Consider the following 27,609-nt stretch of genomic DNA (forward strand, 5'->3'; position numbering starts at 1 on the left):
GTTTACTGGAACTTATGAAAAAATATATTGGGTATATTCAGCAGAACAGAAAATAAATGTCCGTAACCTGAAACTTGACAGTTGAAATTACTTGGCATTTATTTTAAGCCAGAAAGCAATTTAAAATTTTATTTCTAAATAGTTTCTTTAGAGAAAGGAGTTCTTTAATGATCACAATGAATATTCCATTAATTTAATAAATTTAATTTAATTTATATTTTTTTCTTGTTATTTTACAAGATGTTTGAAGAATGAGAAAGCAAGACTTAGATTAAGTAGATGCTTTTACATGAAATTAGTATTTTTGTTTGGTATTTTTTTTGGTATAATTTTGCTTCGTATTATTTTGGTGTTGTATTATTTATAATATATNTTACTTATAAAATATATATATATATATAATGTTAGTTTTAATTTCATTGTGTTAAGGAGTTTCTAGGAAAACCACTATGTTTTGTAGCAAGTATTTGCGGCAGCGTAAACCGTCATTTTTCTATTTAATATTTCAAAAGAACTATTTCGAAATATTTAAACAAAAAAAATTTGTTTTTAAACAATGTATTTAAAAATTAAGTAATAAATTTGATAATATTTTTTTAAATCTTTTTGAAATTTTACATATACATTTTTAACATATTCACAGCACGTTTTATATTTAAATACAAAATTTAATGTGAACTCACGACTTAGGAATTAACAGGTCAACTATATTTGCAACAATTATATGCTCATTTAATTGTTTAGTAAATACTTTATTTGTATTCAGAACAATATTTAGTATATTCTTCAAAAGACAACATTTACAGACATTTGCGATTGGTACTCTATTAGAATTTTCATTCTAAAATTATGTTAAAACAACCAGCAACAGTCTGTCGATCCAATTAACTGTAAAATTTACCGAATAGAACGATTTTGAAATAGTCTGCAATCGCATGGTTAGGAAAACATAAATACAAAACTATACGGCTTTTTAACCATTTACAACTAGCATGGTTTCAAACCCTTAAAAAGGAAATTAACTGAATTTACCATTGACTGAACATTGGATAGCTTTATAACGCTAACATCTATGTGTGAATGAGAGTATCGCATTCTAACAGCACATGATTACAATCTGTGGAGTGCAGCACACTGGAAACTCTCCATGTGTTGAAGGGGGTAGAGGAATTATTGTGGTGTCAACACTGGGACTCGAACCCCTGTTCTGTCAGTTATAAAATTGACTGATTAGCCCTCTCGGATGTACCCATCAGTAAGGAAATAAATTCACTAAGTTCTTCATTAGGTGGGTTTAGTTGGTGCAGAAAAAAATTCTCGTTATTTAACCAAATAAGTTTAAACCAGTTAATCAACTGCTTTTCTCACAGTAAACAGTTTGAATACCACTTCATGCATTGTTATATAACTTTTGTTTTAGTATTGCGAAATAAAAATTTAAATAAATTGCCATTCAACAATTTTTCTGAGGAAATTTTAAAATAGTTAACATTATTAATTTCCTTTTCAAAAGATATTTTTTATAAAAATATCTGCGAATCAGGAAAAATCAACTTGATCTGTGTACCAATATTATGATATTATTATTTTCAAGCAGCTAAGAAGAAGAATATTTGCGTTTAAACTACAGCAATAATCCAAATGTTAGTTTTAAGAGGCGTATTGAAAATTGCAATTTATGTTAAAATTAGAAATTAAGAAAATAAGATTCGGGATGACTCCTACAATCACATTAAATTTCTCGTTTACCCACAATGTCGATGTCTACAAAAATTTTTTACTCGCAGACACTGCATTCAACTCTCAGATACACAAACGCAGACAGACCAATTCTTTATATTTCCAGGAATAGTTGCCACAAGAATATTTATCATCCGTTTTTTAAATGTTCTAACTATTTATAAACATGTAGATTTGAAAACATAAATTTTCTAGTTCATCAGATTTAGCAATAAGCGAAAAAAGAACCTTCCTTTAAGATGAAATTAACATATTTGCAGATATCTTCAATAACGATATTTTATAGAAGCTTCATCTTTTAACTAGAATAATTCTAAAATCTGAATATTTCTGCAGTAAATGACTATCTCTTGTTAAAAATCTGACAGCATGAAATGTTTAATAACGTCTCAATTTTAAAAGATGTCAGAAAAATGATTAATGACTTTATTTAAATTTATGCAATGCGTAGATATATTCTTTACTCTTCACTATTATCTAAATTAAGCAAGATTTTATTTTTTATTACATTATTAGCTGTTCTTGTTAAAATACCTAAATTAGATAAGTCTCTGTTATTTTTGAATAAAACGTTAAGGACGCATGAACAGTTGGTTTAAGTTGAACTGACTATATAGAGTAATGATATTTTTCGTGGTAACTTTCCTGCGTGTACATTCTTGCATGTTTCTGGATATTGAAATGGATTTTTACTTCAGGTAAGCGGAAATGAAAATGGTGTTATCCCTGCGTGTGCCCAAAAAACTACGAGCTTGATGGATCACTTGGTATTTCCGGCCACTTCGTTTGAAAGTTTTGAAGAGTTAATTAGAAACCTATTCAACATTGTAAAGCATTCTTCGTGCTTCAAGGTAAGCTACCTTAATTAACTTAAAATATATTTTCCTATACCTTTTTCAAAATATAGACGATCGGAAAGTTCGTTAGTGTTAAATCACTTAAAGTTTTTTTTTTTAATATGTTTTAAAGAAATAAGTAGTAGGAGCAAAAAAAGTAAAATGTTTTTATGAAAAAAATTTTGAAAGTAAATAAAAATTTAGAAAAAGCATTTTTTTAAAGTGAATTAAAAAGGGAAAAAATGTATTTTTATGCGACCATAAATGAAAAACTTGGAGCTCATCACTTTTGAAAAATGTGAAAGAGAGTTATCGGTGCACTGAGAAACAAAGTGTCGTGAAAACTACAGAATATGTTAAAATCTACCTTTCTTTCTGGCTACATGGGAACATCAAAAATCTCAGTAATTTTTATCGAAGCACTTTGGTGATGATTTTGGCATAACTAAGTATAAAATATGATTTTATAATATGTGATGAAATTTGGTAAATGTGGGAAATCTGGCACTTTTATCATGATATTTTAGCTCATATAACCACTTTTTCAGATAAATTTACTTTTTTGTTTTGTATTTGCTTTACTAAACGTGGGGAAGCAAGATCTGTAATTTTGGATCTTATAATCTCAGGTTCTTAAAAGTAAGAATGTGTTTCAGAATATTTTTCTTATTTGAATCAAGGTAAAAGTTTCTAGAAAGCATATTTTACTTTGTGTAAATAACAGCAGCGAACTTCATCTACATAATCTAATGCTTGTAACCTGTAAAGGAAAACTATTGCCCATAAATTAAAAGTTTCTACAAAATGTATAATATAACCTAAAAATATATTTAAAAAAAACTATTACCTACCCTGCAAAAAAATCTGGAGCAAATTACAGTAAAAAATACCGGCACTCAGGGAATTTGTGCATTTTACCTCAAAATCTTCTTTTTTTTGCCGGAACTTGTTACGAAACAAAAGATCTGATATGCTTAATATTTTACAGTAATAATCACCGTAAAATTACGAAAGCACTCTAATTAGAAAAATATTGCTGCAAAATTTATGGCATAGTATTTTAATGTAAAATGTATTTTACGGATGATGCATCACAAAGTGCCGGTACTTTTTACCGTAATTTGATCCGATTTTTTTTTCATTTTTGACACAGTTCTATCTTACTGTGATGACAGATCATTAAATTACGAAATGCTATTTCTAGTTGTCTAAGTATCATCACCCTCGTTTTAAGCCATTGAATTTTTTTTCTAAATTAAAGTAATTGAAATACACATTCTTATCCAAATAACTATTTACAAACTTACCCAATCCAAGCTTTCTTGACTCAGATCCTCTTTGATCTTCATAGGTATCTTCAGTTGACGGGTATCTGTAGGCTCTGGAATCCACATGATGATGCTCCTCATTATCCGAACTGCTGTAATCTTGCCATTCCTGACTGCGGTGACGCCTTACTCTCGAACCTTGCCTATTGAGCCGAGTGCTCTTAGCCAAACCTTCCATGCAGAAGCTGTCATGAAAATAAAGAGTTGCATCATAATCTCAGAAAGCAATGTAACGTTGATTTCAATGTCAACAAAAACTTTATAATGCTCGACAAGGTTAATAAATTATGAGCAAATAAACCATGCACGTTTGAAAGAATGTTAAATTGAAATATGCTAGAGTGACGTTCACATTAAGCTGGCAAAAACAACCATTCTATACCCAGAAGGAATTTGCTTTTATAAAGCAAGGCTAAAGAGAAACCTTCTAAAATCGAGGATGAATCATTATTTCCAAATCAAGAGTAGAAAGCTTTCTCAACCCGTGGATAAATTCATCTACTTAAGACTTATTTTAGATTTTATGACCATTACTGAAACAAGGTTTTTATGCACAGGCTTTCATGCACTTTTTCAACATTTTAAAAGTTAAGGTTGGTCTGATCATTAGGTTCTTACCACTAACAAAATTTCGCATTTGAGGGCTTGGGCGATGCTAGAACGAGAAAAGGGCAAAACCAAGCTTTAAAGTTGAAAGCTAAAATATTAGGTTATTTTTCGTAAAGTTTTTGCAGGTCTTAATCGAATCTTTAAGGAAAGAAGCTGACCTTAGTAATACGTCAAGTTTTCTATAAAAACCAAATTAAAATTAAATTAAAATTAAATTATAGCGCTTGCCGTAAAGTTGCCCACTATATGGGATGTTGTTTTTTCTTTAATGTTAAAAACTAAGCATTGTAATTCAAAAATACGCAAACACCAATCTTAAATAAATGAAATATCGTGTTTAAAAAGATATTTTTAATTTGAGACATGTTTGTATTTTACATAATACTAGCCAACAAGCTACGCTTTGCTCAATGAAATGGGTATTGCTAATTTTTTTTAAATAAAGTGCTTCTGTTATATAATTAAAGCAATTATATTGCAAAGTAAAAAGACAATAAATGTAGTTGAACTAGTATAAAGAAATCCGAGAGTTTTTTAACTTTCGCAAATTGTTAAATTGCCAAATTATACATTTAAGCAATAATTATTTCAGACACTTAAGATAAATGTTGCGAAAGAAAATTTTTGAAGTCTAACAAGTTTATTGCCTTATTTAAAGTCTAAGTATCTTGATATTTTAAGAAAATGCATCAAATACTCCCTTTCAAAAAAATAAATAAAGATGATAAAATAAAAATAAAAAAGGAAGAAAAAAGACTCGTTTCATCATGTATGTGGATTTGTCAACAGCCATAATAATAATACTAAGCATTGCAAATTAAATTACCTAATTATGGCACACACAAATAAAAGTTTAAGTTAAATACACATTGAATATGAACAAGAATAAAGACGTTGTATTATGCTTTCTAACTTTCGCGTTTTGTCATAAATTTAAGTTAAAATTAAATGGAATACATTTAACGTAATTGTTAAACACTGTTTAACAATTTTAATGTCTTTAAGAAAAGACATAGGTTGCAAAAATATAAGACTTTAAGTATTGCTTTGTACAAGGAAGAAATTGCATGGACTGATCCTATAGGAGCAGATTATCTCGAGGAGCAGCTTTTGAAACGCCATGGGATTAGGCTGAACTTTTCCCGCAGCGACACCTGTCAGCTGAGTTCCCGAAGTGCAACAGTATTCAACAAAAAGTAATGGCAGCGTGGAAGTGAGGGATTCTTTTCTTTTCCCCCTGTTTTTAGAACATTCATTCGAAGTTGATTTTGGGCCTCCTGATGTACGTTCGGTGCATCAGGGAGGCGTGCTGTCCTGTTGTAAGATTTTTAAGATGCCGACAACCTTTTTGTGAGAAGATAATCCTTTCTCATCTTATTTTGTGTAAATTTGATTCTTCAAGTGATGGCCTGTGTGGCGATATTTTTGTTGATGATTTTACAATTTGCAATTTTTTTAGTATTTAACTAGCTATTTAGTGAGAATAAACATGGTGAGTTTTAACATTTCAGTATTTGTTTTATCTGTCTCATGTATTTTTTAACTCTAGGCAATCCATTCCTTTTCAGCTATTTATTTTTCTTTCAGGTTATTGCGACAACGCAAATCTTTTTAAATTATACTTTTGGCCATGTTTCGAATTAAGATGATACGTATCCGTTTACAGGATATTGTTATTCTAGTAATTTGTAATTGTTTATTCTAAATTAATTCTTAATGGTTCATTCTAAATTAATTATTTAATCTTTTGTTTTACTTTTTAAACCTTTTTCCCTAAGCCATTAAGAACACACGTTATTAGTAATAGTATAAACTTAAGCATTTTCATTTTTGAAGTCTTTAAAAAATCATTTTTATCTGAAAATAATAGAGTTAGATTTTTCCCATCAATCTAACTATTACAGTGATTAACATTTTAAAGCTATTAACATATTATTAAAAAATGAAATTTATCACCAATCACTTTTTGAAAAGTGTTCATTAGTATTTTGCAATTATAATTTGTACCAGACTCTAAAAAAAGAGTGACTGTATGGTAAGCAATTACAGAGAGACTAGCGATAAAAAAGAGAAAATGAGTGATTACATTACCTTTTAATTTTATCCACAATTCCCCCTAATTAAGTTAATTCGCCAAATGTCAGTTTTATTTGGAGAAAAAGAAAAGTTCTTTTTTGTGCTTCATTCTACTTTTTATCTAAATCGAAGCTAATTCTATTGTTTTCGCGTTGTATAGACTCATTTGTTGTTTTGTTTTCAACTTATCTTACATGGAATATATATTAGAAAAATTACAAATCCGTAAATGCATATGTTTTTTTCCTCCTCTTAAAGTACCTTTTTCTTATTATGACAAAAGTGATTAAAATTCTAGGAAGCAAATTCAGCTTTTTTTTTAAGAAAAAATTATATATCTAAAGTGTACATCAGCTAAGTTAAAAAAAGAAACACTTTTTCAAAAATTAAATCCTTATGCATTTTAAATTCCCCTTCTTCAAAATTAATTTCTCTAATAAGAAAATAAAATTTCTTTTAAGTGCATAAAAAGTGCATGCCTGTGAAATGATATAAAAATTGACTTAAATGATTAATTATTTTTATGCTTTTGATTATATGTAATAATATTATTTTATCTTCAGACTATCTTTCTTTTCAATTTTAAAAATCATATTTTTATAACAAATTATTGTTAATTCGCATTCTTGTGCTTATATAGACAAAGAAAAAAAATCGAAGGAAGGAAAATAATCTAAATAGCAGTTTTTAAATATAATTTGTAAACTAATATTAAAAATTTACATGGTTAGAATTCTCATTCTAAAATTACTATTAAATTACCAGCAGTAATCTGTCCATCCAATTTACCTTAAAATTTACTGTATTACTTTGAGTATTTGAAACGGTTTACAACAGTTGTAGTTAAAAAAAGAAAGATAAAAAAAAATTATATATTTTTAAAAAAATGAAACTACATGGATTTTTTAATATTTACAGTTATTATACTTCAGCTGCTGAGCTTTGGTAATTAATTTGAGCTTTTCGTAAATTAATGGACATTGACATTAGGTTGTGGTTGGGTTGTCTTTGGCCAAATGAACCGTTAAATCTAGCTTAGCGTAATGACTCCATCTATAGTATGAGATGCTGAATACAATATATTTTAGTTTTAAACAGCTTTATGGTGCTGCCATCTATACTTTTAATGATATATTTTATTCCAATTGTACAGGGTCATCAATTGGAAGAAAGTAAAGCACTGGAAACTCTTCCTGTGTTAAGGGATAGGAAGAAATATTCTGTTGGCAACTCTAGGATTCCAACCTCCGTTCTTCCGGCCTTGAGATTTACAGATTTGTCCTCTCGGATGTATTACAACTAACATTTAAATAAATAGTAAATTTCTCTTATCAAGTTATTTAGTGAAATGCAATTCTAAAGCCAAAAAGGTTTCAAAACTTACGTTTATATGAAATTTCAGGAAAAAAAGGGTCATTTAACAATAATTCACACTGCAACAAAATAGATGCTCAAGGTTCAGAATTGCTTTCTTTCTTATTTATGAAACCGTTTCCTGCAAAATGGTAATATTCACCATCTGATCAAAATTAGTTATCTTCTCTTGTTTTATGATATTTATTTCAACAAAGGCACTATGCTTAGTGCGATCTGCCAATGAACACAATCGATAAGGAAATGCAATGTAAAATGAAACTAATGTGGGTAAGAATATTCAGTTATTGCCGTGAATGTATTCAGAGAAATGCGGTATACAAATTGTCTCATTTGCACTTACTTTTACAGTACAAAGGGTAATTACATAATAAAGATTGTACAAATAAAAAAAGGGTTTTTCAGATAATTCAGATAAAAAATAATTTTGAATACCTTCCTGAAAGCACCGGCACTTTGGGTGCATCATCCGTAAAATACATTTTACTGTAAAATCCATTTTTACAGTAATATTTACTTATTTAGAGTAATTCAGTGATTTTGAGGTAATTATTACTGTTAAAATTACGGTACAACAGATTTTTTGTTTCGTAACATGTTTCGGTAAAATTTGATTCCACGGTAAAAAGTACTGGTAATTTTTTTATCCTAAGTTGATGAGGAATTTTTTAATAATGCACTGAAATAAGGCACAAATGAGGAAAAAAATTTATCAAATATTAAAAATTTGCCTTTCATTAAAAATAACGCTCTTTTTTTACGAAAAGGCTATTAAAATATTAAAATACAATTCAAAAACTGTTAATTTGACAAAAATGATAAAATGTTTTCTTAGAGAGCAAATAAATTGCTTACTATATAATTGAATAAGTTAACACGCATATCGTGTGCATACAAATAAATAACTTCGAATTGAAATTGAGACTAATGATGGACGGATACAATATCAACCATATACATTATACTTTCTACTAATGACTAATTTAAAAGAAAAAAAAGAACTTAAAAATGATTTCTGTCAAAAATTACTTCCATGATAACATTTATATTATTTCGTGATCCCTTTTAAGAACTGACACTAAAAAGGGGAGCTAAGCTTTAATGGTTATATTGAGTAATAACCGAGATATTTTAAGACGTTTAGCTCTTTTATTTTAAAAAGTAATGGTTATTTTGCTTCTTTAAAGTTTTTCCTTATCAATTTTTTTCCATTTTAAGAAGCAATTTTCTTACAAAAATTGTTCAATTACATATCCTTTAATTCTTTCACGTTATTTAGCGAAATATCTACTTAAGTAGATGTTGACGAACCAATAAATCCGAAGATACACTATATTTATCTCAACTTAATATTTAATTTATAAATTAGGTAAAATTTGTGTTAATAAATCACTCATGTGGTCCTTTATTACGCCTCTGTAGAACTGTCAGTGAAAAGAGACTCTAAGGTGTAATATGCAATTACCGAATTATGTTAAGACGCGTAGCACTTGTATTTTACAAAGTAATGATTATTTTGTTTCGATATCAAATTGTTTCGTTTATAACAAAACTTTTCTAACGAAAACTTAGATACTAGCATACGCCTCGGTCATTTCATATTTGGTTATATATCTACTTTAATAGCTGCAGACGAAAAACGAAAGCCAAAAGCCTAAAATTAGAGCACGGAATTTATAAAAAAAAAGGAGAGGGACAACTTAACCCTTTTACATGTAAAGTTGGAGAAAGGTTCAATTCTCGTGAGGCAGTTATCCAACATTGAACCAATTCTGGTATCATGGTTAATAAAACTGAGCATGAATGATCTTGCCATAAGAATGAGTCAGTTCGTGTGTATTTTTCGCTTGTACTATTTCTGTTGAATGATTCTTAGTTTCAATAAAATTTAAATTTCTTGTTTTATTATTATCAATTTCCAAATAATTAGTTTTTATTATCACAAAACATCACATTGTTTGCAAGCTACGCCTTTTACCAGAATTTTGATTTGTTCAGTTTTGAGGTTTTTTAGATATATCATAATGATTTTTTTTTTCACTTTCATTCTCAACTAGATATTAAGACAAATTTACGTATGACAATCATAGAGTATTTACACAGTACAGCATTTAAAGATTTAACAAATATTTTTTATGACTGTTATCGTAATCAGAAAAAACAAACGAAAATTATCAGTGGAAATTTTAAACAGAGAATTAATTGATAATCAAATGAACAAATTAATTAAACATTTTTTAAAATCAAAGAAAGTCATACTGATATATTTTTTCCTTACTTCCATAGAACATGTGCTGGTATTGGTAGAATTGAAAATACCCCAGAATTTTTTGAGCATTTAATTGAGTTCCATAGATACTAAGATGACATTTAATGGAGTTAAATTGGATAATATCTTTTTTTAATGTTTTTATACAAAGATGTATCTAAAAATATGAATACACCATAGTTATATCCTTTACCTATAACATTCCAACCCACTCAATATTTTTTTTTTTGTTTTTAATCTCTTCAAATCTTAACCGAAACCAATGATATTATTCGAATCAGGGAGAACAGTGAGTGAGGTTTTTTTGCCAAGGAATCAATAGCCAGAACATTGTTTTTACAGAAAATAAATATATAAGAAACATATTAGAGAACTTTTTTCCGTAAGAAATGATTTGCAGACACTGGTGGTTAGGGATCAGAATTTTAAAAATGTTTATCAGTTTAAAAACCTCGGCTTAGTAGCAACAAAAACTAATAATGTTGGAACTGAAATTAAAAATTGATAAAATATGGAAAACAAATTCTACTACAGACTAAGAAATTATTCCATATCAAAACTCCTTTAGCGCAAAAGCCATAATAAAGGAACATCAAATTGTAGAAGAGCAATACTAAAAAACATAAAGTCATATTTCTTATAAAAAATACTTTAACAAAAAAGAACATGATGCAGCTTAAGAGAAAAATATTTTTCGAATTTTTTAATTACCAAATTATTCACGACTTTCGAATGGTGAAAATCATGAAAGCATTTAAGGTGCATCAATTAAAAAGCTTTGGCATATTTTCAGACACTGTGCACCAAACACAGAAAAAAAAGTAAAGAAAAAGGTGAAAGGCAAGCTACGTACCAGGTGGCTGGATACAGTATGGGAAAAAATGACAAATTCGGACTGACCAATCTGTTGGTCAACTACACTATAAAATATCTTGGCCCAAAAAAGGAAAATTTTCTCATCTAAAATTGGTATAAAGTAACGTTGCATCATCTGCAAAATCTATTTTACCGTAAAATGCCGAAATTTTTACGGCAATAATTTTTCATTTGAGTGATTCAGCGATTTTACGGTATTTATAGCTATAAAATTTACGGTATATCAGATGTTTTGTTCAGTAGCATGTTGTGGTGAAAAGAATTTCATTGTAAAAAGAAAAGGAGCATAAGTGCCCGTACTTTTATCGTAATTTGACCCTGAATGTTTTACAGTGAATAGCAGTTAACGGATTCCTGTGGAGCAAACTGATTTCGGTGGCCTTGGCTTGTAGCAGGCGTAAGTGCTTCAGATGAAAACATAAGATAAACAACAATAAAATGTTTTCTTAATTCTTTTCTACATTGCTACATTTTTACACTTTTGCTCAGTAATTACTATGCAAACAATTATTCGTGATTAAATGCAAAATTAGAAGAGTAAGATTTTTTTAACAAAAATATTTCATGATGAGAAAAATCTTTGAAAACAAAATTATTTAATTTTGAGAAAGATTTTCAGAATAATTCACGCTTGAAGTTTATTGTTATTTGTTTTAATACAACATATTTTTCTAAGTGTTTAAATTGTTTTGAAAAAAAAATTTACCTTTGTTCAAACCTTTTTGCTCATATAAACTGACTACTATTTTCAGAGATTTCATTATTGTGCACTAAGTTAGTATATAACAAGCAATAATATCTGAAAGTAGTTGGTGTTGTTAAATCAAGTTGGTATAGTTTAATAAAAAAGAAATATATTTCATAAGATTTTTGAAAATTTCATATTTAAACCTACGCTAAATTTTATTTTCTTCAAAAAATTTAGCATCTTGATTTGACTTTTAATCAATTATTCACAGACAATTAGTTTTAACAAAATTTTTCAAGTTAAGTAGCCATTATTGAAAATCCGTAAATGTACTGAATCCATTTCCTTAAAAAACTCCATTTATTTTTATTCAAAATTTATTTCTACGTTTTTTTTCCAACTCAAATATATTTTAATGAAATCTAATTCTCCGTCAAATGTTACTAAATGCTAAGAAATGTCACAAATCTTTTTTCCCCAATGAAATTCTACTTAAAAATGTAGTAAGCAGTTAAATTAAATTTCGAAACCTTGCTCTCTTAAATGTCACTCAAACTAAACATTAAATAGGTAGAAAGTGTTATTTTTATTTTGATCAGATACACAATTTTAAATAATTTATTTCTCTATTTCAAATGTATATGATTTTTTTCTGTTTTTCCGATAGCTTTTTAGAGCAATATTTTAAATTATTCCTATATTTTTAATTTGCGTTTACTGATTTTTCAAGGAGAATAGCATTTAAAATTATTTTCATTAAATTCCAATTTCCTTTCGGAAAAGATATTACTTTATTTTAATTGCAAACAGAAATTTTTTACCATACACTGCTGGAAAATTCTCGGATAAAATGCTTAAATAGTAATTAAATGTTTATTAATTGTTTAAAAATTATTATTATTTGTTTTTTTCAAATAAGCTTGAATGCTATCTGCGGCAACTAGGCCCACCTTATGAAGCCATTTTGTTCCGTGCAGCTGGGTGCATAATGTAGCTGAGAGGACTAATCAGTCAATCTCATGACTGGCAGTACAGGGGTTCGAATTCCAGGGTTGGTAATACGATGCTTTTTTTTTAATTTCTTCAATATCTGAAGAGTTTTCAGTGTGCACCACTTGTGAATCGGTGAGCTTGGACTTTCAGAATGTGAGGCTAAAAATTACGCATAAATGGTGAAGCTTTCACAGAAGTTCAATGTCTGTTTAAGTTTTATTCATTTATTTATTTTGGTTTAGAGACTATGCTAGTTGTAAATGGTTACAAATCCATATAGTCTTGTATTCAGTTTCTTAACTGTACCACTTGTAAACGGATTCAAAACCGGAAGAGTACATCAATATTGTAAGTAATATTTTTATGACAGTGCTTGGATTCCTTAATGTTATTCTTATTTTTACATTTTTCCCTATAAATTTATATCGTATACTTAAATAATTTTTATTGATATTTTTACGTTAAAAACAATTTTTCAGTTTCTTCTTCACACTTGTCTTCAAACTACTCCAAAAATTTGTTTTATTTTTTATTTCATTTGTTTTGCTATAGTGGCAAGGAATTATATATTGAACTGTGAGCTACATTTTGGTAATATGATCTTGTAATTGTGAGTTTTTTCAAATATTTTAGACCTCCAATACACCAGTTTTCTGTCTAATTAAAATATGCAGTACATTCCTTTCTAATTTATATCACATAAAAATTAACATAAATGAATGTATAAATGTTTATTAACCTTTTACGAAACAAGTCTTACAACTTTAATTATTTTAGGACTTTCACTGAAAATTTTACAAAATCTTCATCGTAGTATTTCAAGATTATTTATACTGCCGTATATTATGTATTCAGTTTTATAGGTTTACGAATAGAATTCTCCCTTAATATGAATCTAAATGAAGATCATGGCGGAAGAATGGTTCATTTCTATGAAAACTAAGAAAATACAAGAAACCTGAGGGAAAAAAAGAAAGTTTAAGATAGATATGAGTCAATTCTCTTCGTCATGGCCCCTTTTTATGGCGTAATAACTATCGGGGTGAAACGATTTTCTACGTTATTGACTTGCCAAAACTTAATAATCCTCAAAATGCAACAATTAATGATTCAATCGTCACTATTGAAAAAAATATATCATCCGGTGCATAATCTTAGATAGTCCATAGTGAATCATCGATCATTGAATCATCAATCAGTGTATCATCCATCAATGTATCATCGTTTCGTAGTGAATCAACATTCAGAGTATCAACCATATTTTAGAACAGAGTGAAACAACATCAACAAAATCATAAAATCTGAACTTTCACTTGAACTCTAAAAATCTCTTAATATTTATTTTAATAATTATATGAACTTTTTTTCAATAGATTTGTTAAATGATATAAAATACTGGAGTTTGTAACTTTAACCTTCAACTTTTAATTTATTAATCAAAGTATTTAAATTCTTGTACAGCTACCATAATGATGCTAAACCCAATATGTTTTTAACTCAATGTAAGTTTATATTTCATGATGTATGGGGTAAGGGCCACTGCACTGCCCTGGTACCCAGTTTTAATAAATAAAGCAAGCAAGCTCTTGAGAAAAATGGACGTAAACCTTTCTTCCCCATTCATATTCGCGATTAAACTTTTAAATACCTATTATTGCCACATATTTTAAATACACGTGCCTCATAATCAGTTTTATTCATAATTTCAACCCACTTTAAACCCGATTTTCTTTTCTCAATTTTTAAAATAAATTTATAATTGTCTTACACATTTCTGATGTATACTAAAATAAAGAATTATTATTTCTTCAATTATTATCTATTCAAATTACTCTTAAAAACATACTTATTCTTAGAAATTGAGAAAAAAACTTTTTTTTTTCGATTTTACATTTACATAAAATTATCATAAAGATGATAAATCTGGTCTATTTAATTTTGAATTAATTCATGCCGCTTTTAAAAATGCATAATTTTTTTTTTCATTTTTGAAAAAAAGAATATTAGCTTGTTTCAAAGAAAAAATACTAATTAAAAAACCGAGGAAGTTGATGATGAGAACTTTTTTTGTGTAGTAAAGGGTTTTGAAAATTATCGGTAAGCGTTTTCAAATACTTTAAGATATTATGAAAAAAATCGGGAAAGAACCATATGTTATTGATTCAAATATTAAGAAAGGTGGACTAACGCTAATGAAAAAATCAATATTCATTGCCGTTGGAATCTTTTTCAAAGATACTGTCAAACACTAAATGACTTACCAATATATATATTTATCATGACAAATAGAAAACAACTAGCGTTATTTTAAAATTAGGTAGTATAAAACATGATATTTCTCTGTAGAGTTGTTGAAATTATCGATAGAGTATTTGTGTGCATTAAGATAGAATTGATAAACAAACATTAGAAAAGATTGTAGTATTGGTAGAGTAATACATGCTTTTTTTCAAAAAAAAAGTATTTCTTTTCTTTTCGTAAAAGTAATGGAGGATTTTGAATAAAATAAAAATTATTGGAAAACGTATATTATAGCAATATTTCGATTTCTGAAACATTTTATGTATTAAATGTATTAAATGAATATTTTTTTTGCGATAATACTTGTAATAAAGATTACTGACAAAAAAATTACTTTTTCTTACGGACATCTTTAAATTTGTTTCAATTCTTCCAATTCGGTATCACGTGTCAACATGTCATAAATAGCAGCCAATCAAAATACACGGCTTGTGACAAATTGTAAACAAATTCATAATAAATAAGAAAACTTCTGTGCCATTATTTAAAAGTTAATCAAGAATTTAGTAGTTGTAACAATCATTTAACTACTTCCTTTAATATTCGCAGCTGTTAATTTGCAATATTGATAATCATTAAGAGACAAGTTTTTTTTATCTTCAAATGATAAAAAAGTTTCGCACAGAAGGTATAACACGCTATAAAAAATTTGGAATAAAAGTACGACAAAAGGAACTGTCACCTGTAAAGTCCATTTTACTGTAAAATATATTTTTGTTACGTATACTTTTACGATAAAACGGATTTTACTGTATAATGCACCGGCAATTATGAAATTTAATCCCCAAATTGTTAGAGTACGTTCCTTTAGTTATATTCATAAGTATTAGTTATCTTCATAAATAATAGTTATCCTCATAAATATTAGTTACCTTTATAAATATTAGTAGTTTTTAGATAGCAATAATTTCATTCTTTAAGGGATCAATTTTTTATCCACACGCGATGAGTGTTATGTGCGTAAAAATATATCTCTGGATTACTCTGCCAACTACAATACATGATTTGCCTTGCTCAAATGAAGTGGTTCTCAGGATGTACCCATCAGACAGTAATTTTTATGTACATTAAAAGATTCATTTCTTTTATCCACACGTGATAAAGTAGACGTAACAACCTTTTAGTTACCTCTTTAAAAATGTGCAGCTTTCAGACTGTAATCGTTATGTTCATTAAGATACACATTTATATTATCCACTCGCGATAAGCTCGTCGTAACAATCTTTTAATTACCTCGATAAATATTTGTAACCTTTAGACTGTAATCTTTATGTTCATATAGAGATAAATTTCTTTGATCCACACGTAGTTAAATCTGTCGTTTAGTTCCTTCTCTAAATATTTGTAGCTTTCAGACTATAATTTTTATGTTCATTATGGCCTAAATTTCTTCATCTACACGTGATAACCTTGGTGTCACGATCTTTTAGTTACCTCTATAAATATTATAGCTTTTAAACTTTATCCTAAATGTTCATTAAGAGATTAATTTCTTTTATCCACAAGTGATACGAAGGATTTAATTTCAGCCACTTCCATGGCTGTTTTGAATCCGCTACTTCTATAGAGAGTCATTCCAGCCTACCCTGTATTCCTGAATTCTGTTAGTTAAACATTCCGCTTGACGGCTTGTCTAAGTAAGAAATATTCTCATCATTTGGTGTACTGTAACTAGATATCTCAAAATCATGGACTTATTAAATTCCGTAATTTACTCGATGGGATTTAAGACCATTTAACCTTTGACTTTCTTGCGTCTTTAATGTGTCTGATTCGGAGTTGGCTTCTGATATCTGATTCATTTAATTATTCTTTCCTACTATAGTTCGTCTATTCCTACCAATTGTCGTCTATTCCTACCATATTTTTTTCAGGCTTTTGCTTTCGTTTAATTTTTTATTTGTGAATATTTTCCTTCTTTACTTTTTTTATTTATTCACGCATTTCTTTCTACATTAGTAAGTTGTCTTCTTTTGTCCCATCCTCCATCCTTCTTTTATCAACACAATCGTATAAAGTAAAAGTTTTAGGAACACTTTAAAAAATTTTGTTTTGTTTCAAAAATTTATAGTTTCGTCAAAAAATATAACTATTGCGCTTTTATCTAAACAAATTGTACATATCTAGCAAGCATATTTGTTATATTGAGTCATATGTTTCCAAGATAATAAAAAATGATACTAGAACTTTTGATTCAACTAATTAGGTGATTCATTAAAATTCTTAAAAACAATTTGAACTGGTTAAAGCAGTTTAGTTTTCAGTTTAAAAATCAAATGTCAGATTACTGAAATATGCTTATTTTTTTAATCAAATATATATGTGAATAAATTTACTATTTTACAGAACGTTAATTAAGAATTTACTTCAGAAATCTGAGAATAATTAAAGAATTCACTAAACGATTAACAGAACATTTAATTGCTTAAAAGAAGTTAACCCATTAATGCCTAATTCTCAATTTTTCGATATATTTTGTACTTTATAAAAATTTAAAATAATTAAATATTAAGGAGTGTGCAACTTTTTTCTTTTTACTAAAAAGAGCTAAAGTTTTTTGAACATCACTGCTGTTAAATTAAAACGATTTTAATTTATTTTATTTCATATAGTTAACAGGCATTGAATAGTCGACCCAATTCCGAGTGTACAGCTGTCATTGATCAACGTTGTAGCTTTGTAATTTTGAACCCAACCTAGAAGAAAGGAATGGAATTTCTGGATCAAGCATTGAGGCAAACTACCTTACGTACAGGACTTTTTTCGTGGAACTAACTCGAATTTGCGTTACATGCATATGAAACTACAAAACTATCCCGTGGTTAGCCCTACGACAAGGGAATTCTATTCTCATGATCCGTCTACCACTGAGAATATTTTACGTCAGCATGGTGGTTGCGTTCGAGCAGACAGTAGAAATCAATATTTAAAAATATTAGAAAGAAAACACAATAGTCTATAGTTTAATTTAAAACAATAGCTAATGATATGTCAACTTCAAAAATCCCATTTTTTAAATATCAGATCCCAGGTATCTAATAGAAAATCTTAAAAATTTTTTCACGAATAGGAATAAAAACTTCTACCTTCAGCAGTTATCTAAATTTCAAGATGGTTCTGGAGTACAAGTGGTTCTGGAGTTATTTGAGACACACAAACTATTCATTTTATTATTATCAATATTCCAAATAATACAACACTTTATTATTACGTTTCTCGAAAAAAAATTCTAGATTCATTTAAGAAAATATACTTAATTTAACTACTTAATTCTTGCTTTTCTTATTCTTCAATTTTAAATTACCAAAGAAAGAATAAAACTTTATATTAAATTAATTTTATGAAAATAAATTAATGATTATTTTGATCATTATTAAACTTCTTCCTCTAGAGAAAATTTTTCAGAAATTAATTTTTTTCGAGTTTAAAATAAATGCTACGTAATTTCAACTGTCAAATTTCAGGGTAAAGTCATTCATTCCATTTTCTTCCTGTTTTGCTGAATATAGACAATTTATTTATTTTCACAAGCTCCAGTAAATATTTTTCTTCAACTACGCCTATTTTTTTTTCAAACATTGAACTTGTTAGTATTGTTTCCTTACATACTCATGCAAGCCGTAATTACTTAGATATTTTCATTCAATGTTGACTTAGTTCTTTTTCTCACTTTTTCAGCTTTAAAAAGTTTTAACAGCAGTTTTCATTGCTATGATTTCTTTTATAAGGGAATGAATTGTGAAAAACATTTATTTCAAAGGCTTAATTTTTTAAGTCAGCAGGTGAGCTTCATTTTTTATTTGTCTTTAAAGTTCATTAAAAAATTCATAATGCCTTTTTTAGGAAATAATTTTAATGCAAAATATTTTAATAATAATTTAATAAATTTTAAAATTAAAGAATTAGTTAAATGCAAAATATAGTAACTATCTAAAATTAAATTAAACAAATTATTATCGATTAATATAATTTAATGAGGTTATTTTAATAAAATGCGTTTTATTATTATAAAAACACTCAAAAACGTCAAAACAAATCCAGAATTATGGTTTACTAACGTTTGATTGAAAGTCTACATTGCATATATACTAATTGTTCAAAATGCCCACTTTTTTCTTTCTTTCTTTTATCTCGTTCTAACTTCCAGAAATAGGATTTTAAATGCTAGAAGTTATTTTTTGAATCTTTATGACAATATAAATCTAGAAGTTATTAGAAAGTTAATGTTAAATTGGCATTCATAAAACTGTGCTATTTAAATATCCCCACCAAAAAACTTCTAAAGTAAAAAGGTAGTAAGAATGAGAACGTGAAAAATTCTTAAGATTTCAAATCTCAGGAAAAAACAATAATAATTTTTTTTTCTAATTTTATTTTTTGTGTGACATCTTACTTATATGTGATAAAAGGCAAATAATTTAGCAACTACTTTTTAATGTACTGTTAAATTTTTTGCATGATACAAAATACTGCACAGACGAAATTGTCAATTTCTCGAAACCCAGACGTAAAAGTTCGGCGGATTTACAAAATAGCCAAACTAATTCAAGTCTTTTATTAATAGAATTTTTATTAATAGATTGATTTCTGCGAATAGATTGACAGTCTTTACACAGAATTATATTTAAAAAAAAACAAATATCTTATAAAATATAAGAACAATTGAAAAACCAAATTGGATCAGGATTTATTCATAAGATAGGCTTAAAAAATGATACAAAATTCCTCTTAAATCCAGGTTTGTGATCCCTTGTATTTCAAGATAAATTCTCCGGAAAAAATTAACTGTAAATTAGTTCAGTTTTGTTAATATTTTAACTAGATTCTTTAAATTTCATTTTATATGAAAAAATGTATTAATAAAGAATTAATTTTATAGGTATGAATATATTTTTTAAATAATGATGCCATTAAATAAGTTTTTCAAACTATATATTTAATTGTGTATCATGAATATACATGTACAAAGTACACATCAATTCTTCTGAACACGAACTTGGAGGATTTAAATGACAAATGAATAAATGTCTCGATTTAGAAGCAATTTTAATAACCACATACAGAGATTGATTCTAAAACACTAAAAAATCTTAATTCCTATACACTTAAAAATCTTAAATTGTCACTTTCAATGGGAAAATTTTCTTTTAATGGTAAAATATGCAAATAAAATCAACTAAGAAAATTTCTGCGTGTTTTAGTAGCTTCCATTGCCTCATTTATTAGAAAAATTGCGATCTTCTGGCAGTTTTTAAAAAATTATTTTAGAATTTTTTTTTAAACAGAAACATAATTTTTTATTACTTTGTTGATAGTTTATTGCTTCTCGTGAGAGCGGAATAAAGTGATGTATCAATTTATTTTTCTTCAAAATTGTTTCGTACATCAAAGCATTTTATATGATTTATAAACAATTCTATCCAATAAGGTTATCAAAGTGTTTTACTTAGGAAATTTATTACTCGTTTTGAATAGTTTCAGAATAGAGCTAATTAAATTATGAACAAAAAGCAACTCACCGTTTTTCTCGATATTGTTTTTTTTTATTTTAAAAAAGTCAGTTTATCTGAAATCAATTCATCTTGCACAACAATTCGAGAAATCGAAACAAGGGTTTCGCTTTTCTGAAATTAAATAATCCGTTATTTTAAATGGAAATCGAAAGAAGAATTTTAAGCCGATTACATTGTTTCTGTAATCAAAATACTCACTGGAGTTTTTAAAACGTGCATAAGTTTCTCTTCGTATAAAAGGAAAAAATTATACGTTATCGAATACTTGTTTATAAAAATGAAGCCCCTTGAGAAAAAAGAGAGGAAAAACTCTGGAATATCTGCATCAAAAATCTTTTTAGTAACTGCACGAAAACTAATAGTTTTTTCAAGTCAAATTTGATAACAAAAATTTGAAAATGAATAATTATCGCACTCTTACGTCACCTTCAAGTTTATAAAAAATTGCAAAGCTGGATATTTATAAAAAAGGATTTCAATTTTAAATAAAGTAAGTTTTTTTTTTGTTTTAGCATACGTAGCACAGATGAAAAGAATAAAGAAAAAACAGTGAGAGATAAGATAAAAAAGAAAAATGGGAAAGATAAGGAGGTATAAAAAACGGTGTTATTATTCTCTCTGTATAGTTATCATTTTATAAATTTCATTGTAAGGTGACTCGGTAGTATGACGTGGTGCAACCTACCTTCCTATTTTTTTAAAAATTTTATATTCAACTTTGAGAAATAATTATTGACTTTCACTCGCTTCACAATAACTTTCATTCGTGTCCCAACATGCATGTAAATTCTCATTCAACTATAACCAACATTTGAAAAATTATGCATATCTTCCAATTAAAAGGAGTAAGAAAGCATGAAAATGAATAATTTTTTCCAAGAGCTGTAGCTTATATTAAACTACCACTAAAAAATTTTTAGTCATTAGTGGTGTTTCTACAAACTTCTTTTCCTTTATAGAAGCATAGATTTATTTAGTAATTTAAAAATGAGAAGTTTCATGCTTCCTTTTTTTAAGTGTGTCTATCTTGAAATCTATTTATTGTATTTACTTGAACATTTGGTCAAATATACTGATCATTCATTTTTAAAGAATAATTTATGCACAAACTGACTGAACTATAACTTTATATTTTGTATATTACTTATCAAATGGTTTGCAATATTAGCTAAATTAGTCTTAACGTTATTATTACGCCTAATAAATAATTAATTCCTCATACCATTATTTGAAAACACTATAATGTACACAAATTTAAAATAATTATAAATTATGGCTAAGTTATGCATTTCTAAATAAAGATAAATTTTTAACGAATTTCAACTACTTCTCAGCCTCTCATCTTTACATTAACTAATACCATACGTCAGTATTATAATGCATACGCAAATCAAATTCAAAATTTTAAAATCTAAAAAGTTCAAAATTATTTGTCAGAAGATATATATACCTTAACCCGATTACTAAAATGCATAAGCATATCTTAAACCATATGTATACCTTAACCTGATGAATATCTTATCCTGATTAATCGTTATTATTTATATTGATAAACTTAAAAATGATGATTGCATTGCTTAAACCCAATTATTTTTGCAGATAAAATGCTTTACAAGCGCTATTGTGTGAAGTATGCTGATCACAGGCAACCCCTAACCATATATTAAATTGTGGGGCTTTCCTGACAAAATCTTTTCAGAAACTCAATTCTAGTATAAGTCTTTCTTAGAGTGGCAGATTTCATAGACTTGATTTGGCGTTGAAAAAAAAACGGAGATATGTAGCAGAAATAACAAATGATAACTTTATTAATTTCTATTAACATCTATGCACAAGAATACAAAAAAAGTTTTATAAATAATAATTTTAATAAAATAGTGGGTAAATATGGCGCTGGATTTGGCTCGCAATATTTCGACCAAATAACATTCTGTTCGATACTACGTTGAAAAATGTTCAATAGCTCCTCCCTTTAACAAAACCCTTTGCTTCAAATACTTAATCAATAGCTACGCAATAAACCTTTGAAAGAATCTGAGTTTTCTCCCAGCTTCCTCAAACGTTATTTAGTTTCGTTTTTATTTATTATTCACGCGTCAGAGAAATCACATGAGACGATTTGCTTAAGTTTTCTATCAAGTTTTATGGAATGCGGGTTCGCATTTATGAGAATTTTTCTCTCTTTTTCTTTGTAACATAATAACACACTCTAAGAAAATAGGTATTTGGGAATTCAAAGAAATTTGATTTTGGTAGCGTTTATGTTCTGCCCCAGATTGAAGAATATGTGCACCATTTTTTCCCTTTCTTTTTGTTCTAAAGCTACAACGCAAACAAGACTGTGGCTTATATAATCCCATTATTCTTAAAATGCTTGCTGTACATGAAAAAAGTCCAGTTTCAAGAGTTGGAGAATTTCAGTTCCTTCAATAAAGATACAATATAATAAAGAATTTTATTAATACCAAAGTTTTAGACAGTACGTGCGGTTTTCATTTAAAAGGGACGTGAATTTTACAATACAGATATAACAGTATTCTCTCATGCAGCTTTACCAATTCAGATCTTCTTTTTTCTAAAAAAAATAGCATTTTGGTAAAGAATACAGCCAAAATAATATTAATATTTTTGTCTTCAAAATTCTCAATTTCGTAAAAATTTTTAAAAAAATTAGGCGCATATAAAATAACCCGAAAAGCTGGAAGAAATTGAAAAGAAAATAAAGAACGAAAAAAAAACTGCTACATTTGAATTTAATTTCCCGTACTAAGATGCAGTTTACATAATTTAAGAGTTTTACATTACTTAATTCATCATTAATATCTGGAAATGATAAATTTTCATCTCACTTAATGATTCCAATTATGAACTCAGATTCAGTTACGAAAGCTCTCAGTCTAGCTTTCAAAATTACCAATTTTATGAAGCAAAAGTGAAAAAAAGGACAAACATGAAGTAATATAAAAAGCTGAAAATAAAGTTAAAATGTAGTAAAAAAATAAGAAATAGGTATATTTATCTTTAGCTTAACTTATTCTAGAACATATATTATTATAGTATTTAAAGGGTTTACATTAGATCATTCATCAGTTATATCTGGGAAATGACAGTTATTTAGCTCCTTTAATGATTTAAATTACGAACTAAAATTGAAAAACTTAATTTTCTTGTTTTCTTTTCAAAATTCTCAATTTTGTGAACAAATAAACTCAAACTTATTAAAGTAATTTAAAAAGTTAAAAATAAAACTAAAATGAAATAAAAAAGCAGATTCATTTGTCTTCAGTTTCACGTACTATGAAACATTTTGCATTTTTTAAAAGGTTTACATTATTTTATTTATCATTAACATTTGTAAAATGATAATTATTTAGTTACGAACGGTTTATTATCAGTTACGAAGTCAGATTTAAAAATTTAACTCTCTGTTGTGCTTTAAAAATTCTCAATTTTGTGAACAAAATAAAAAAGCCCCATATGAAGATCTGAACTGAAAAGTTAAAAATAAAATTAAAATGAAATAAAAGTAGAATTAACAGTTAACTTTAATTTCGCGTACTAAGAAGCAATTGCCATTTTTAAATGGTTTAACATTATTTATCCATTATTAGCATATGAGAAATACTAATAAGGACTCCGATACAGAAACTTTATTTTTTGTGAATAAATATTCTTTCTGGTTCCCAATAGTCACGTGATATGTCCGAAGTGAATATTTCTCAAAATGAAATACAAATATCTGTTTGAAAGTTTTGAATTCAAAGTATGAGTCTATTTTAATCAAAAAGGTTAAAAACACTATTAAAAAATAGAATTAATCCTTATATTTATCCTTCAAATATATACCTAAAACAAATAATAACCTTTCAAAAAAGTTATTTTCTATAATATGTCATAAAAAATTAAGAATGGGAAGTTTGCTTCAGAATTTGATAAAAATAAATGTGTTTCATTATTCGAAATAACTGCTTAAAATATAGTCTATATAACGAGTCATAAATTATAGTAAGGCTTAATACATCGTTAAAAAATTATTTTAATTGCATGGAATTGTCGACAAAAAATGTATCAATTATTATTTGGAATTGTTAAAATGCAGATCATTAACTACTACTTTACTACTACATAGCCGTAAAATTACTTACTGTACTAATATGAAACGTGACTAAATTTCACTTGCACGTTTACTATAATTACTTTTTTTTAAATTCCTGTCTAGACTATAAATTATATAGTTTATTCATGAAATTAAAAGAATTTATGCATTAAAAATTTCGCTGTAAAGAACATCCTTTTTGAAATTTTAAAATTCCATTACAGTTAATGAATTTTGATAAATAATTGTAAACAAGATTGTCTTGATACATTTTAGAAAGTTGTTAACCAAGTTTATTAATCTGAATAAATTAGTTTGATTGTATCTTTATTAAATTTAAATACGAGATAAAAAAAGACTTTCATGAAAGTTTCAATTGACTTTGGTTTTTTTGCGGTTAATAATTGCATTCATTAATGTATATAAATCGCAAAGGATTAAAATAGGAATTAAAACGTTTACCATTCGTCGTCCAACTTTTTAACCAAATTCAAAAAAAAAAAAAATATCTTATAATTATAAAATCTGTTCATCCAAAGATAATTACTCGCGAAAAATTGTTTTTAACAAATTTTTATCATTTTATATTATTTTAATTCATATTAGACGAAAAAATTTGAGATTGAAAAATTTTTGCGTATACAAAATTTTTACATGTTAAAAAATGGTCGATGAGTGAAATTGGTCAAACAGTTTCTGAGAAATCAAGTTTTAAAGTAGTCGTAAATTAAAAATTCGATTTTTCAGAAAGAATTCGACTGATTTCACTCAAATTTTGTATTTTTTCATGCAATATTACATCCTTTAAAATGAGGATAAATTTTTACGATATAATTAAAACTTTTTTCGACTATTATTAAAATAAAATAAGAAAAAATTATAAATACTTTCCAACAGTTGTTTTATTGCATGTATGTTTCTTTGGATAGGCAAATGTTATAATTGCGAGCAAAAATTTTAAATTTGCTTTCAAATTTCTCAAGATAAGGCGAAATACGTAAAAAGTAAAATCAACATTAAAGATTAGAACATTAATTAACAGTAATTCTTCAAACTATTGGGACCATATTTCCCAGATTGCGATTACCCCGTATATTTTGAGGTTCGGAAATCCGAATATGGAAAAAAAAAAGGTTTGTTTATTCAGAGAAGGAAGGTACTTTTTTTATTTAGGTCTTAAAACATCATCTGCAATAAATAATTAACATACTTGAATTCACCCTCTTAAACCATTAATATTGAGTCCTAAAATGAGAAAATATGATCAGTAGATTAAAAGTTATTCTGGGTGGTCTGATTTCTATTTATCTCTCAGTACGTGATATTTTGAAAATATTTTTCGCTCTATGCAAAACAGCATCCCATTTAGCAATGGAGACATTTCGTTCCGTCATATATTTGTCAAAAAATGAGTGCTACAATTAATACCGAGATGGGTGATACATTTGTTAGTTTAATTAGAAATCTAAACTCTTATGAAAGAGAAATCTGACTTCTCCTATTTGAGCACAAGTTGTCTTGATGGCCAATCCATCTCACGATTTTCCGTCTCCCGAAATTCACATCTCTGAGTCTTATGTCAGCAGTCACGCCACTTCTGGAACGTGATCTGCCTTCAAAAAGTTGTATCGCTCAGCCCATAACTGAATATTATAAGCTAAGAAAACCAACGCATTTTTAAATGCCAAACACTTGAAGAGGAACCCATTTCTGTCCTACTGGTGACCAAATCAATGCCAATGGACCAGATATGTCCATTGACATGTTTAGACACTAAATGTGATTTATATTATTAAAATATATTTTGTAAAGATGGTTTTAAAACTTTTAATCTCGAAAAATTCCTTAAAGTGTCAAAGTAATCAGAGACATCTAAATTTTTATATTTAGCAATTATTCTTTTTTTATTTGTTTAATTTTATGGTTTCATTTTTTATAGTCTATGTATATGTTATAAAAATTTTATATTATATTATAAAATATTTTTTATTATTTATATGCTATATTATTTAATATGTTAGATTATAATATGTTATATTATTTGATTATCATAAACTTAGAGTTAGCAAAATATTACTTACACGATGGTCAATTGAAATATTTCAAGACTTTGTACGAGATCAAAACAAATGTATAAAAATTAAATATGCTTATCTTTACTTTTATTTTCTACCTAATATGATTTTATAACCCACTAAAATTATTTCCTTTGGGTTATTTTAAATAAAATCGTTCAAATGTTCTTTTTTTGTTTTTAAATAATCGAAAAATGATTGTCTTCAAAAAGTAAAATTGCAGTTGAAAGTATTGTTTAAAATTATATTATTCCTTAACGGGGGACAATTCACTCAGTTTGAATTCCTTTTTCCAATTTAAGTTTTTGACAATTGCATATTTAAAATTAAAATAAAAATGTTTCATAAAAATATATCCTTTTTTTCTCATATTCGTAGGAACTTTACAGTAAAATATTCGAAACAATAGCCTTTTTGTTCCGATTTAAAAATTTAATATTTCTATTTTCAGCTTTTTTTGGCCAAATATTCAAGACTTTGATAATAAAGAAAAATTTTAATTTTAAATCCATGCTTCACCTTCATCAGCGGCTTTCTCTTGTATTTAAGGATAAAAAAAAAGTATAATTAATAGCCTAAAAAATACTAAGAATTTGGAAAAATAAAGTTTCTAAATAATGTTTGAACCTAAAAAAGGTATCAGTAAAAAAAAATTATTGACGAATGACAATATTTTTTTGACGATTGATGAATGACACTTTGTGTCTTGCTTACAAGATATTTAAAACTGAACAAAACAGAAAATAAAAATTATATTTCAGATTAACATATGATAAAGTACTAAACTCCGCTAAATTTAAGTATATATATATATAAGCTCTCAGTCTAGCTTTCA

The 27,609-nt window shown here is 27.2% G+C and overlaps 1 protein-coding gene across 2 annotated transcripts in view; it reads right to left on the reverse strand.

Annotated features, from left to right (window-relative positions):
* The window catches only part of LOC107438670 (teneurin-m), a 468,170-nt gene that overhangs the window by 271,180 nt on the left and 169,381 nt on the right, over positions 1-27,609 (reverse strand). For both annotated transcript variants that reach the window (XM_043039103.2, XM_071179700.1), the window contains one exon: positions 3,884-4,089. In XM_043039103.2, coding sequence (XP_042895037.2) covers positions 3,884-4,082 — 199 coding nt within the window. In that variant the 5' untranslated portion in view covers positions 4,083-4,089. The remainder of the gene's footprint in view (positions 1-3,883; positions 4,090-27,609) is intronic.

The sequence above is a fragment of the Parasteatoda tepidariorum genome, chromosome 4 (genome assembly GCF_043381705.1).
Source record: "Parasteatoda tepidariorum isolate YZ-2023 chromosome 4, CAS_Ptep_4.0, whole genome shotgun sequence".
Taxonomy (NCBI): domain Eukaryota; kingdom Metazoa; phylum Arthropoda; class Arachnida; order Araneae; family Theridiidae; genus Parasteatoda; species Parasteatoda tepidariorum.